This window comes from Trichoplax adhaerens, genomic scaffold (assembly GCF_000150275.1).
Source record: "Trichoplax adhaerens TRIADscaffold_18 genomic scaffold, whole genome shotgun sequence".
Classification (NCBI taxonomy): Eukaryota; Metazoa; Placozoa; class Uniplacotomia; order Trichoplacea; family Trichoplacidae; genus Trichoplax; species Trichoplax adhaerens.
Genome location: NW_002060960.1, coordinates 927,203 through 941,190, shown reverse-complemented (window position 1 = coordinate 941,190; position 13,988 = coordinate 927,203). Strand labels below are relative to the sequence as shown.

General features: G+C 31.4%; 2 protein-coding genes across 2 annotated transcripts; both read right to left on the bottom strand.

The window, feature by feature from the left end:
• Nucleotides 1–1,968: 1,968 nt before the first annotated feature.
• On the bottom strand, nt 1,969–5,290 carry TRIADDRAFT_60900 (uncharacterized protein; the record flags this gene model as incomplete). Its single annotated transcript, XM_002116809.1, has 3 exons — nt 1,969–2,971; nt 3,566–3,712; nt 4,602–5,290. The coding sequence occupies 3 exons, from the start codon at nt 5,288–5,290 to the stop codon at nt 1,969–1,971; spliced, it is 1,839 nt and encodes a 612-aa protein (XP_002116845.1).
• Nucleotides 5,291–8,735: 3,445 nt separating this feature from the next.
• On the bottom strand, nt 8,736–11,874 carry TRIADDRAFT_60899 (uncharacterized protein; the record flags this gene model as incomplete). Its single annotated transcript, XM_002116808.1, has 3 exons — nt 8,736–10,228; nt 10,412–10,599; nt 11,195–11,874. 3 exons carry the CDS (start codon nt 11,872–11,874, stop codon nt 8,736–8,738), a joined length of 2,361 nt encoding a protein of 786 aa, XP_002116844.1.
• Between the last annotated feature and the right edge of the window lie 2,114 nt (nt 11,875–13,988).

Sequence of the window (13,988 nt, the reverse complement as noted above, 5' to 3'; positions counted from 1 at the left end):
CAAGAAATAAAGAGATGTACTTACAAGCTCTTCTTAAGATAGCTATACTCATTAATTTGGAAGGAAAATTTAATTACAGAATAAACAGGATTGTAATTTATTCACCTTGATCGATCATGGAGAGTGCGACCATAATAACCTGCGGAGAGGAGAATTATCACGTGGTAAAAGTTACTATTGAATTACTGTAATTCTACGCATATAATATACATTTAATTATAGCTGATAAAGGATACGATTATTATTATCCCAATAAGATATTGAAACACTAGCCTTAGTAGACCGTATTCCCTATCAAGGTTAGTTTACACAAATAAAGCCCTTAATTAATTCAGTGAGTAGACTCATTATTACGGTCAATATCGTAGTTAGAGGTCGAGACCCTGCACTTATATGAAGCATCAAGATTTAGCAGGTACATTATGGATAGACATCAGCGGAAACTGTATAGGAGTATTAATTTTTTTATAGAGTAATTCTGGCATATTGGCGTTGGTAACCCAATTTATTCATTTTATAACTATCTTAAGTGCTAGTAAATATCACTATTTCGATTATACTAGTAGAAGACCTTATCCGACAGTAAAGATCAGTTAGTAAGTTTTTCCGGTAGTCATATATAAATATCTTTACTAAATTTGGTAACGTGCTCTACTAAACAACTGGGAATTACAGTTTGTTTTTGATTATTACTATTATAAGTGAGCTACCTGCATTTTAGTAATGAATAGTACCATTTTCACATATACTAGACGACTTTAATGTACTGTACACATTTCATTAATGCAAATCCATGACGAATGTTAATCGCTGAGAAGAGTCCACTACAGTTCGAATGCAAAGATAAACATTTTAATCTAAAAATTTTCAAACTTCTGCTTGAGTAGATGGTCTCATACCAAATATTAGTAGTATTGGATTTAAAAATAAAATAAAATATTCTATATAAAATTAAACTACCAACAATTGAAGTCCAAACAAAATAAATTAGGGGAAAAACACCACTTTATTATTACTTTAACAACAATCTTAGCAAAAGCTTCTATCGATAACAAAATACGGGCAGAACTACTACCTCAACCTACCAAACTATCAATTAATGAGGTAACTCACGATCATCCTAGACTTTTTTCGTCTTCTCTAACTTCAACTGCTCTCAATAACCGCACTACGCCACGTTTTATATGTTACGCAGATCAATTGGTGGTGTTAGACTATCTCACTATCATTCTAAAGTACTCCAAATCAAATTAGCAATCAAATACACATGATAAGATAAATTGCACCCTAGATTCCTGAAAACTACTAAAATTGATACTAAGTACAGTTTAGCTTGAAACTGTACATTTCTGCAGTATACACTAAGACAAAATAACAATCGCAGATCAAATGTTTTGGGTTCATACTGTATGAAATTACAAAGTAACATTAACTTCTACTGTAATTAATGATCAAAATTAGCACACATATATTCTATTAACTGAATATATTGCCTGAATTACAAAATCAAAATATCTGATTCTTAACAAAAATTATGCTACGGATTATCTTAACTTCTAACCCGAATAAAGCAGTCGGGTTTACATTATACTAAGATACTAAGTAAAATCTCCCATTATAATTAACCAAATAAGATATATTTTTTTTTAATTCTAGAATACTTATCACGATACAATAACTAAGCTAGAATAATTACTATATAAGAACTTGAAGGAAAATTCTAAAAATTAACCTTCATCACATGTTCAATAGGTGTCTTAATTTTATTGAAATTACCAAAATGCCCAATCTTGTAATAGGATGAATCTGTGATTTTCAAAAGTAATTCTCAACTATTTATCTGTCCTTGTATCAGGAAGACATTTTTTCCATTTTTTCGCAAATCAGAATGTTATACTAAACGCCATTTTTGGACGTTTTAGGTGCAAGTTAATAAAGTTCACAGACTGAACTGCTTGATAAATCTTATTAGGAACAATCATTATTATTACGACTACCATTTGGTAACCGGATATTTTGCAAATTATGCTGCATAAATTTTCCAAAAGATGAAAGCGATCTTATATAATTCATGAGAAGGCGAAATATTCCAAGTTTTTGACCTTCTTCATAAAAGAATTTATAGCCTCTTCTATATCGAATCAAATAATACAGAAGGATTTTTCTGGCCGCTTCCTCGTCGACTGTAGATTCTTGAATGCTTTTTACTGCAATAATGATGGTTATTAGCGAAACTGGTAGTTTACTAATAGCTGCATTAAATTCAGCTAAAGAATCAACTTGCGAATAACCTGGAATAGCTAAGATTAGAGCGGCATATATTCCAGATGAAATAATTATTTTCCATATTACAGTCCAAATGCTACAGGAAAGTACTGGTGAACAGTAACGAATCCAGTTAAATAAACTTTCCGGTATTGTATCACATTCAATTTCATCAATGTTACCAATTCTATCGTGAACTTGAACTAACTTCTTTTTGAGCTGATAAATCTTCCTATCTCGAAGATATTCCTCAATTACATTTGTTAATTGTTCTAAATCTTTACAGCAGCCTCTATACAAATAATGTTCATTGCAAGAAGGCAAATCGACCAGAATTGTATCACCTTCATTTTTATTGTAATGAAATATAATTTTATAGATGCCTTTACCAAACTGAACACATTTAGTATTGAATATTATGCATAGCATATTTTTGATTTCTTCTTCATGTGCAATAAGTATTTCTGGAAGATCGATAATAAGGCTTATATCCTTTAATCTACTATATGATACCGAAACGTCGGTATTTTCTGGAGCCGTATTCATTTCTATTTCTATCTCAGTGTGAGCAACGACAACTGTAGGATCTTGATTGACTTTGAAATAAACTTCTATTTCACCTTTATCAGCCTCCAAAATAGTTTTCACTTTATCCTCTACTTTAGGTAAAACTGCTGCTATATCTTTAGATAGGTTGCTTATATGACTATTATAACCATAAATCGTTATGTAGATATAGTATATAAACGGAATGGTAATAGTTATAATATTACTAAAATGCAATGAATAGGCGATGATAAAGACAGCCGCACTGATGATCATTCGAAATATGCATTGCAATAAAATAGAAAGAGATGCGATTGTTATGAAGCCATTGGCCAAGGACATGAAATAAATAATCTTGGAACCGTTAATGATACTTAATGATGAGTTATCTTGAAATATCTGTATTCGAATAAATTGGCTTATAAATTTAATTGGATGCCATATATCTAGGTAATTTAAAATGGGAAATTGATAAAAAGATCTTACTTGACACGATTTATAATGATATTGTTTGCTGTTTTTATGATGTCTTATGCATGATAAATATATTCTTATGAAAAAAATACTGATTATCAAATAAAAAGCAAGACTTATAGCAGTAATGATGATTATCCATGGTATTTCAGATACCACAAGTCTAAGGCTTGTAACAAAAGGTAAAGGCAACGTTTGTATAGTTAGAGATAAACCAGCACCCATGATGGCTGTAATTCCAATAATTGTATAGTATATGTAATGCATTTTTAGCACTGACGGCCTTTCTTCCGCCAGATATTTGAAATAGTTATGCACATAGGTTTGCCTGGTTAATGGCGACAATATATAAATCTTTCTTAGAGTGTTACAATCACTATTATCATTCGTAGCATTGTCAGAATCATACTTTCGGGTTGTCATTGTACTACAAAAATAAAGGATGTTAGTATTGTAGATATAATAATTACGATTTAGCAATAAACATTTATGTATACTAAGCGAAATGTTCAATATTTCAAGATTAAAAAGTATCCCTATTAGTAATATGTAGGTATTAATCGATTGATTAATCAATAAGCTAATTTAGCCAAAAAATACAGTATATGGGTACTAGTACTACACTTTACTTTCAAGGTGAGAAAAATTGAGGGCAAATCATTGTAAATTTTTAATATCAGGTACCATATAGAACATACTAAAATTTACTTTCCGTAACAAAATTGTAGATGTACTACTTATAACAGCATGGTTTAATAGTAATTATGAAATTTTTAACCCGTATTTCAGTAAGAAATATATAGAAACTATTAGTTTAAGTTACTTTGATCGTATATCTATTTTTTACTCAATACTATACTCGCGTTTTCATGTATGCAAATTATTAATGTGCCGCATAAATCAAGCTGAAGTTTATCTAGCATCAAATGGTACTAGCGTGTTCTAAATATTAACCTTACTTCTTACGTCATCATGTTGCAATAATAATCTGACTGAAGCACTAGTAGCTTTCAATTTAGACTTTCATAGGACAGAAACGGTGAGATATCGGTATAGTCTCAGCGCTTTTTACTATGCATTATTTCTTCAATAAAAATTTAGTAACAGTATCAATTTATCAATAGGTTTTGTAATTCTATTGATCAGCAATCTACTAAACTTAAATGTAAGTTAATAAAATTGAGCAAATCTGCAATATGACGCGAAAGAAGTATGATCGTGGAATATTCATTAGCTAGCAATGCAATTAACGAAGGCGAACTGCTAGCTGTAACAATGAATGTCAATCATTAGTTTATGTAGGTACAACGCCTTACCTTCCTAGTGATTTAATTACTTGATTTGTTGCAGCTGATAAAACATTAAGGCTTATCAAAGCTCCCAAAACGATAGTAAAGGAACTAAGAATGGGAATATATGGTTTCATTTGATCTGGCTCGAGGCATTTTAACAAATCAACTTCTTTTGCCAAGCTATCTTCAGGACAGCATGAGTATATATTGTCTTCAAGGTCGCCTCGGTTTTGAAAATGAAAATGTCTTCTGCACAAGCTACCACAATTTGTTCCGTTACATCGATTATCTAGTCTAGTCATTTTAGCTAATGCAGACATGATCATAATCTTTTGACAGAACTGGCTTGACTGTATATAGCAGCTTTGAGCAGATTCGTTAAACTCGATTGGCACATAATCAATAAATACCAACGGTAAATTGAAAGATGTTGCAATGTAGTCAATAGGTAGAGAGAAAATTGGTGCTCCAACATTATCTCGAACCCAAGCAAACAATGTTGCGTTGACATTATAGTACCGATCTCGTAATATATCAAAGTAAACTACTCGAGTTGCACTATCACTGATGGTTTTAATAAACCGTAAATAGGCAATTTCATCATCGTTTACTTTCAAATGGCATGTTTGTAAGCATTTAGTTACATTAGAAGCCGGTGAAGGTACAATCAATAAGAAAATAACGAAAAAGAAGAATAGCAGTGTATTTCTCATGGCTGAACTTGCAAGCATTGGATATTTACTAGGTTTTTAGCTGGCAGATGATGAAAAGTATGTGCAAAATATTAATTTCTCAAAATATACGACATATTAAAAGAAAGTTTTAATAGAGCTATTGACTTCTTACCAGTGTCAAATCTGTGTGAAGTTGGGGTAGATTTCTAAAAAAAATGTAATGATGAAATTTAGCTCACTGCTAAAGTAAGCAATAATTTGTATTCGATCATAAATAGGTAATGAAGATAATATTTTTGCTACAGAACTACATAACTGAGATATACTCATATTCATGTATTTCTACTAGAATGAATATATCCAGCTCAATTAGAATTAATTTAACGGCACTAATACCCTAATATAATCACTTATCAACGAATAAATTGAATTATTACTTGAACAACAGACAATTAGTCATTGATCCCTTGAAATCTACATATTTCTATTCTATGTCACACCTACAGATAGATTTATTTACTCTATTCAAGGAATTATATTTGAGTTATCCAAGATCTGTTTTATTACTCGCGAAAACGAAATTATTTAATTCACAAGTAAGATGTTAAAATCACCGACGAGTAAAGGATAAGAAGCGCTAAGTATTACAAATAATTGATTAATAAAAAACTTCGATTGTAATTTTAACGCNCTTTTTAACAAAGTCGTAGCACTCCTACAATTTCAGTAAAATTTTACTTTCGGTAGTTCAATGAAAGGGAAGTTTTTAAAGCCATATTTTGTATTTATTCAACTACAACCTGTAAGTCATCGTTACGAGCGAACTACGGCTTCTGTCTAGTATTGAACAAGAAAAATCAATCTAAACGAAACCGCTGCAATAAAGCTATGCATATTAGTATTACTAGCAGTTGTTTACTCCTTTTTAGAAGCAACAAATTCACCGTTTTAAAGTTCACGATCGTATTCGATGGCTACTTTCTTATTTTTGAGCAGTCTAACCTTGAACGAATTCTTCTATCTTATACCCTTATATATTCGTACTCAAAGGGTTGTGGTGCTGTATCAATATTTAAATGCAATTTACGACACGTCTTTTACCCAATTACTGAAATCTTCCAATTAATCCATCGGATCAACGCGCCTTTTAAGCGCAATAGTAATGAAATAATAAATGATTCGAATAAGAATTAACACTCCTTCAACAACCTTCTTAAATAGTCGTAAGCACTAACAATAGCGATAGTCGCTATTTACGCCTATGGTTATTTTCGTTACAATTAAAAGATCTCTTAATATATTCAAATCTTGGTGTTAAATTGACAGCACAATGCATCTAGTACTATAGCAACTAGAAAGTACCGCATCACATATATTCCATTACAACGATCGCTATAACACTAATCAAGCAGAACAATTCTGCTTGAATAACAAGAGCAGCCTATTATAATTATTGACATTTCTATAATCATTGAATAAATTGGATACAATATAGTCTGATGAATAATGAGCTGAAATGCACCGCCACGCTAGCAATAATAATGGGCCGGTATAACAAGCTATAATCTCAGCTCTGTGCTATTTTATGGAAAGTATTTTGAATAATGTTTACCATAAGGCTTTATTACATAAGACCAATACTATACTCATCTTACATGTAGAAATATTAAAATTGGAAATCCCTCGCTTTGAAAACTAGCTTTGTAATATCATTATTTAACAATGACAATGTCGTCAGCTCTATTGCTACCTGAAAAGCTTGTAAATTAATCAAAGCTAGTGAATCAGTTTGATCGTCTCGTAGATGGTAGATTTAAAATGAATTAGCATAAGGTTTCGTACTATAATAAGTCAAAATCATGATTTTTCTTAAGCAAGTACCTTATATTCCTACTGTAAGGGATTCATTATGTTTACCATATAGGAACTTGATTTTACTAACGTGAATTTAGTCAGCTGATATTTCAGGTTGTTCATAGCGTGACACTATACCAAAGGGATAGCCATATTCCGAGAACGTATGTCAATTACTGAAATCTCGTAGGTTTGCCAAAGATAGATATCAGCGATATACCGTGATGTTGATTTGAATTCCAAATAATGTCAAAGTACTGTTTCTAGTAGTTCCAATTCTTTAGTAAAGTATTTTTCGTGTCAAAGCTTTATTAATTCTATGAGAATCTCAATAATTAGAAATAAGTTGATATGAACAAATGCGAATAGCTATGTCAAGTTTAGGTATCCAAGGGCGCAAAGTAGTACTGAGATTTAGCTACATAGAGTCAATTAAACGCTATTAATATTCAAACTATAAACGCTTGAGACCTATACTATCTCAATAGAATCTTAAACACTGCCCCTAATAGGACTTCTTTTCATTCAAATGGAGTGCGTTTCATGAGAGAACTAAATTTATTCTACAAGTATTGCGTGAAGATTTTCTAGCGATCGTTCCCATAATTAAATGGATCTTCAGCAATACTAATATTCCCTACATTACTCGAAATTTAATTTCCATTTTAAATCTCTTATTCCACAATATAAATAACGCTCATAGAGGAGTATTTGAAATAGTGACAACATTATGTCTACGTCAATAAGGGTTTTTCTACGAATATCAGCATCTACCTGCACCTATTTGAAATAGTATTCGAGGTTATAGAAGTTTCAGAATATCAATATTTAAGATAAAGTACTGAAAATGATGGTGACAGGAAAGAAAAAAATGGATGGACTTTCAAGTAAAATATCGTCTACTCAGATGAACTTGAAATTTTATGAAATATTGCTAACTGTTAAAGATATGCAAGATGTAGTAGGAAAACATCAGTTGTACGTATTTTAAAGTTATTGCTTGATTAAAAATTGATTCGTTTTTTGTTTGTTTTAAGTAATCTTAGAACATTTGATTGACATAACAAGACTGACATTTTGATACAGGTATTTTAAGACTTTGCATGCGATATATTACTCGCTGAAAGAGTTCATCACACTTTGAATACTGAAATACTCATTTTATGACAAGTTTATTGGCTTTAACTTAAAATTTATAATATTAAGATTTGTTTTCTTATTATGCAATCAAGTAGTCATAGTATTTATAGTAAATAAAAAAATCAATGGCATAAAACAGAAGATAAGAGCTTCAAGTTGGCTGTTATGCTAGTTATTATCTAGATAAAAATATTTTTAATAATTCTTAAATATTTAGACTTTGTAATCGATTTACTTTAAATTGCAGTTACTGGTCCCATTCTAAACATTATACCGCTATTATAATCTATTAAACCTATCACAATATTTTTATTGTGAGGTGACGATTCTGCGATTTATAACCGTCATACTTATCATTTTATATCTAGAGGCATAAAACACTTATTTTTACTTCAAAATATCGATCCGTAAACTAAATACCATATGCTTCGATATTGTAAATTGCTGCTAATAAGTATGACCTGAAATTATATTATTTGATCTCATCTAATTATATGGAAATATCATGATGACTACCCATACGAAGCCGAATATATTGCCGAGCTTTTCTAGAATGAGAAAATGATGCTATAAAATTCCCAAGAAGTGAAAATATCCCAGGATTATTGCCTTGTTCATGAAAGAATTGATAGCCCCTTCTATATCGAATCAAATAGGATAATAACATTTTTCTGGCTATTTCCTGATCTACAGTAGATTCTTGAAAGCATTTCAAAGCAATGATAATGGTGACTAGAGAAACAGGTAATTTAGTGATAGCTGCATTGAAACCAGCAAAAGAATCAATGTGAGAATAAGCCGGAATGGCTAACAGTAGAGCGGCATAAATACCAGATGAAACAGTAATTTTCCATACAACCGACCAAACGGTAAATGATAATTCCGGCGAATAATAACGAATCCAATTGAATAATCCTTCCGGTATCGCAACGCATTCAACTTCATCGATATAACCTAACCGATCATACACTTTAACTAAATTCTGTTTAAATTGTTCAATGTTCCAATTTTGAAGATATTCCTCAATTTGATTTGCCAGTGGTTTCAAGTCTATTATACAACCTTTATACAAATGATGATCATTCCAAGGGGGCAAATCGACCTGAACTTTATTATTATCATTTCTTATGTAATGAAAGAAAATTTTATAGGTGCCCTTATCAAACTGAATGGTACCAGAATCAAAAATCTGCTGCAGTTTCTTTTGAATCTCTTCCTTATGTGGAATAAGCATTTCTGGAACATCAATATGGCCTATTGCAGCTTGATGTAATTCATTGATCAAGCCACGGTCATGAAGCCCATCTGTTTCATCTGCAAATAGTTTATCATTATCACCGCTATCTTCAAGCATCGATAACAAATGAGGTTTTGGTGAGCTTGAAGTATCAGTTATTAACACTTGCAACTCTCTATTGGAAGCTGTAATATTAGCATCGCCATTAGTTTTGTCATTTTCTTTTCTTGTTTTAGTATATTTAACCACTTTTTGATCCTGGTCGATTTTAAAATAGATTTCTATTTCACCTTCGTCAGCTTCTAAAATACTTGTTAGTTCATTCTCTACCTGAGGCAAGGTGGCAGTAATATCACCACAGAGTTTATCCATTCTATTGATATAGGCATCAATCGTAATGTAGATATAATATATAAAAGGAATAGTAATGGTTATAATATTACTAAAATATAAGGAGTAAGCTACAATAAAGGAAGATGCACTGATAATCATTCGAAATATACATTGTAATGAAATAAAAATAGAGGCAATGGTTATGAAACCATGCATCCACGACATGATAAAAATAATATTAGACCGATTAATATTGCTTAGTGATGGATCACGTTGAAACATTTGTATTCGGATAAATTGACTTATAAATTGAACTGGATGCCATATATCTACGTAATTTAAAATAGAATTTTGGTAATAAGATCTTACATGTCGAGATTTATAATGATATTGCTTACTTGACGGATTGTGTCCTATGCATGATAAATATATTCTAATAAAAAAAATGCTGCATATGTAATAAACTGTAAGAAGTGAGGCAAAGGTTATAATTGTCCACGGTATTTCCAAAGCCACAAGCTTAAGACTTCTGACAAAAGGTAATGGCTGTGTTTGCACAGTAAGAGACAAGCTAGCAAAGATGATAGCTATAATACCTATGGCTGTATAACATATATAATGCATTCTTTGTAGTGACTGATTTTCGCTCATTAAATTTTTAAAATAATTAAACATAGAAGTTTGACGAGTAATTGGTGACAATATATACATTTTTCTCAGAGCACTTTCTTTAACGCCATTATCCTCAACGCTTGGAGACGAATTACTTTGAACTGTAATTGTGCTAGAAAAATGAAATAGTTGAAAATGTTATCTATAATGGCGATGAATATTTGATATGTTATAATTAATGATTGTTAAGCTTAAGTTTACATGTCTGTACGGTTATCATTAACAGTATGTATTAGGAAAAATTCCAGCTATATTTAACAAAGAAACACCCCGCAACCTTTACTCAACGTTTACTTTAATACTACATTTACCTTACTACGTCATGATAGTGATTCTTTTAAATTAATGTACACTCTAAAACAAGCAGCAATTAGTCTTGTATAAGAACAATCTAAGAATATTTACATGTCCAAATTTAAATGTTATTTCTAACTACAGCATCGTAAGACAATGTTCTAAATGATGAACTTATAATCTTCATTTTAGACTATCATCCTATTGCAACTATGCGATTATGGTTACATAAAACCTTTTTACTAAGCCATTCATACTTGATCAAGATTTAGGAAAACTGTTCAGAATACATGTTCTTAAAGACTGTGCAATCATAAAATATTTTTAGCTGATAATGTAATTTATAATGGAGTACCTTAACTGTAACAATAAATTGTAACTAATAATTAATTTATACAGCTACTGTGGCTTACCTTCCTAGTGATTTTATAACTCGATTTGCTATAGCAGATAAAACTGTACAGCTTATCAAACTTCCCAATATAATAGTAAAGGATCGTAGCAGTGGAATATAAGGTTTCAATTGCTGTGGCTGAAGACATTTCACTAAATCCACTTGTTTTTCCAGGCTATTTTCGGGACAACATGAGTACGTGTTGTGTTCAAGATCACCTTGGTCTCGAAAATGAAAATGTCTTCGACACAGGCTGCCACAATTCGTTCCATTACATCGATTATCTAGTCTGGTCATTTTAGCTAATGCTGACATAATCATAATCTTTTGGCAAAACTGACTTGATTGCATATAGCAGCGTGGAGTAGATTCATTAAACTCGACTTGTACATAATCAATGAATACCATCGGTAAGCTAAAGGATGTTGCAATATAGTCAATGGGTAAAGAGAAGACTGGCTCTCCAACATTATCTCGAACCCAAGCATACAGTGTTGCGTTAACATTATAGTAGTGATCCCGCAATATATCAAAGTAAACTACTCGCGTTGCACCGTCGTTGATTGTTCTCGAAAACTGTAAATAAGTAATTTCTTGGTGATTTACATGCAGATAGCATGTTTGTAAGCAGTCAGTTCCATTGGATGCCGACGAAATAGCAGTTAATAAGGAAATAACGCAACATAGAGATAGTAACATACTTTCAGTAACTGAGCTTGGAATTAGCTAGCCGTTAGACATCTGCTGGCAAAATAAAAATAAAAAGTAACACTGTTTCAATTTTAAGTAATACATAACAGCTTTACCTATTGAAGAAAAGCTGTGTCTGTGTCATATCCAAGCTAGAAAATAGGTGCATGTTCCTAAGCCTTCAATTAAACGAAATTGGCTGAAAGGCGGTGGATATATATCTGAAAAAACATAACCATACAACGTATAAAAGACAGCTCATTACTGAGATACTCAATGAATCCATAATCTGTATTTATGAATAAGTCATAATTTCACCAAAAAAGCAAATCAATCTACAATGTAATTCAATAAACTTAGTTTTCATCACGTGAAAACGATAGTAAATTCCCTTGTAATAAAGAGATGTCGGTCTCTAAATACTAATCACTTTTACACAAGTATTACCAAAATAATTTGAGCGTGGGATAAACCTTTATTACAAATTCAGATTTAGTAACTTCCTTGTTTTGCACTATTTTCGTTATAATGTTATGGAGTATTTATAATTCTTGTAATTCTGACCGCCAAATGTTCTATTAGCTAAAACAGATTTTCTTAAAGCACTAAATAATTATGGTAATCATTGATGCTACTCAAAATCTGGTCAGTACGGTCTGTAATAGCATATAAGATAGATTTCAATTACGTTTAAAAGGTCCTTTACCACTTTTAGGCTGAATAATTCATCATTCATTACCAACCATCGATGCAAAATAAATTAACTGACCATATGATGATGAAAAAGGTAAGATCTAATCGTTTGTTTTCAATAGTTAAAGATAACAAATCATTTAAATATAGACTACTTTTGACGTTGATAAACATATTGAGTATAACGAACAAAAATGCTTGCAATTACAAATTGGCAAGCTGGTTGAGGTATGGATGCTCAAAACATGAGCAAAAGTGATTTTCAAAATTTGATCTTACCGTAAGATCTTTCTTTATAGGAAACAAGCAAACCATCCCAGGTGCTAATGATGCATTCTAGTTTTCGCTAATCCGCTGATAAATACGAGTACTATTTTTGTTTTAAGCTATTAGACTTTTCAGACTAATGCTGTTAAGCTTATGCTCCTGGAAGTATTCATATGGACGACATAGTTTACGTTTCTGCAAATACTGCGTAGACTACGGCAAGATCCTTCTCTTTCTGCCTCAAAGATCCTCTTAAAGATGAAGTCATGATAAAATTAGCACTATGGCAATTTTAAGGTACTATTTGGTTGAGATTATATGAGATTATCGTCTATATGAATCAGTAATGTCAAGCAGTAGATCAGAATAAAAGCCTATTTAGCATAATTGAATAATTCATGATCAGTACTATCAAGCAGCAGATCAGAATAAAAGCCTATTTAGCATAATTGAATAATTCATGGTCACTAAATCAAAAAGTTCGTTTCAAACATTTCATGCGTAGTTAGCGAGAGGAATACTGTAAGTTAACATTACAACTGTAGGATGGCTATAAGTATTGGTGAAAGAAAGGCTGCTAAATATTATTTGGAGACAAATAGAAACTTTCTCCATCACCAAGCCCATACCGCGGTCAAATGAAAGCTTAGCGAATGAAATTCTGGAAAATAACTTCTTCATCTTATTCTGAATTAAAGACAGTATAATTGATAATACTGCATTCTGCTTTTATTGCAGAATTTTAAAGTACTACAGTATATTAGATTGATTTTAATATAATTGAACAATATACTATAATAATACTTGCAAATATTGCGGCAGTATCGGTGAAAGAAGGGAATAAATCGCAAATTAAAAGAGCGATATGTAATACAATTAGTAATTGCTGTTATGTTACTTGCATGAAATTTGCGAAAAGAATATCAATACAGATTTGATATTACGAGGGTGAATTGAATACTTTGCAGTGTTCAATCTTATACAGCTTACCGCATAAAATTAATCTAATGCAGTAAGATGCCTGTTTTAATATTACGAGAGTGGATTAAACATTTTATAGCGTTTAATCCTATACAGTGTAAAATCAATTAATGCGGTAAATTATCCGGTTTCGATATGTTCGAGAGGGAGTAGTACTCTTACTGATGCTGGTGCAGTGTTTT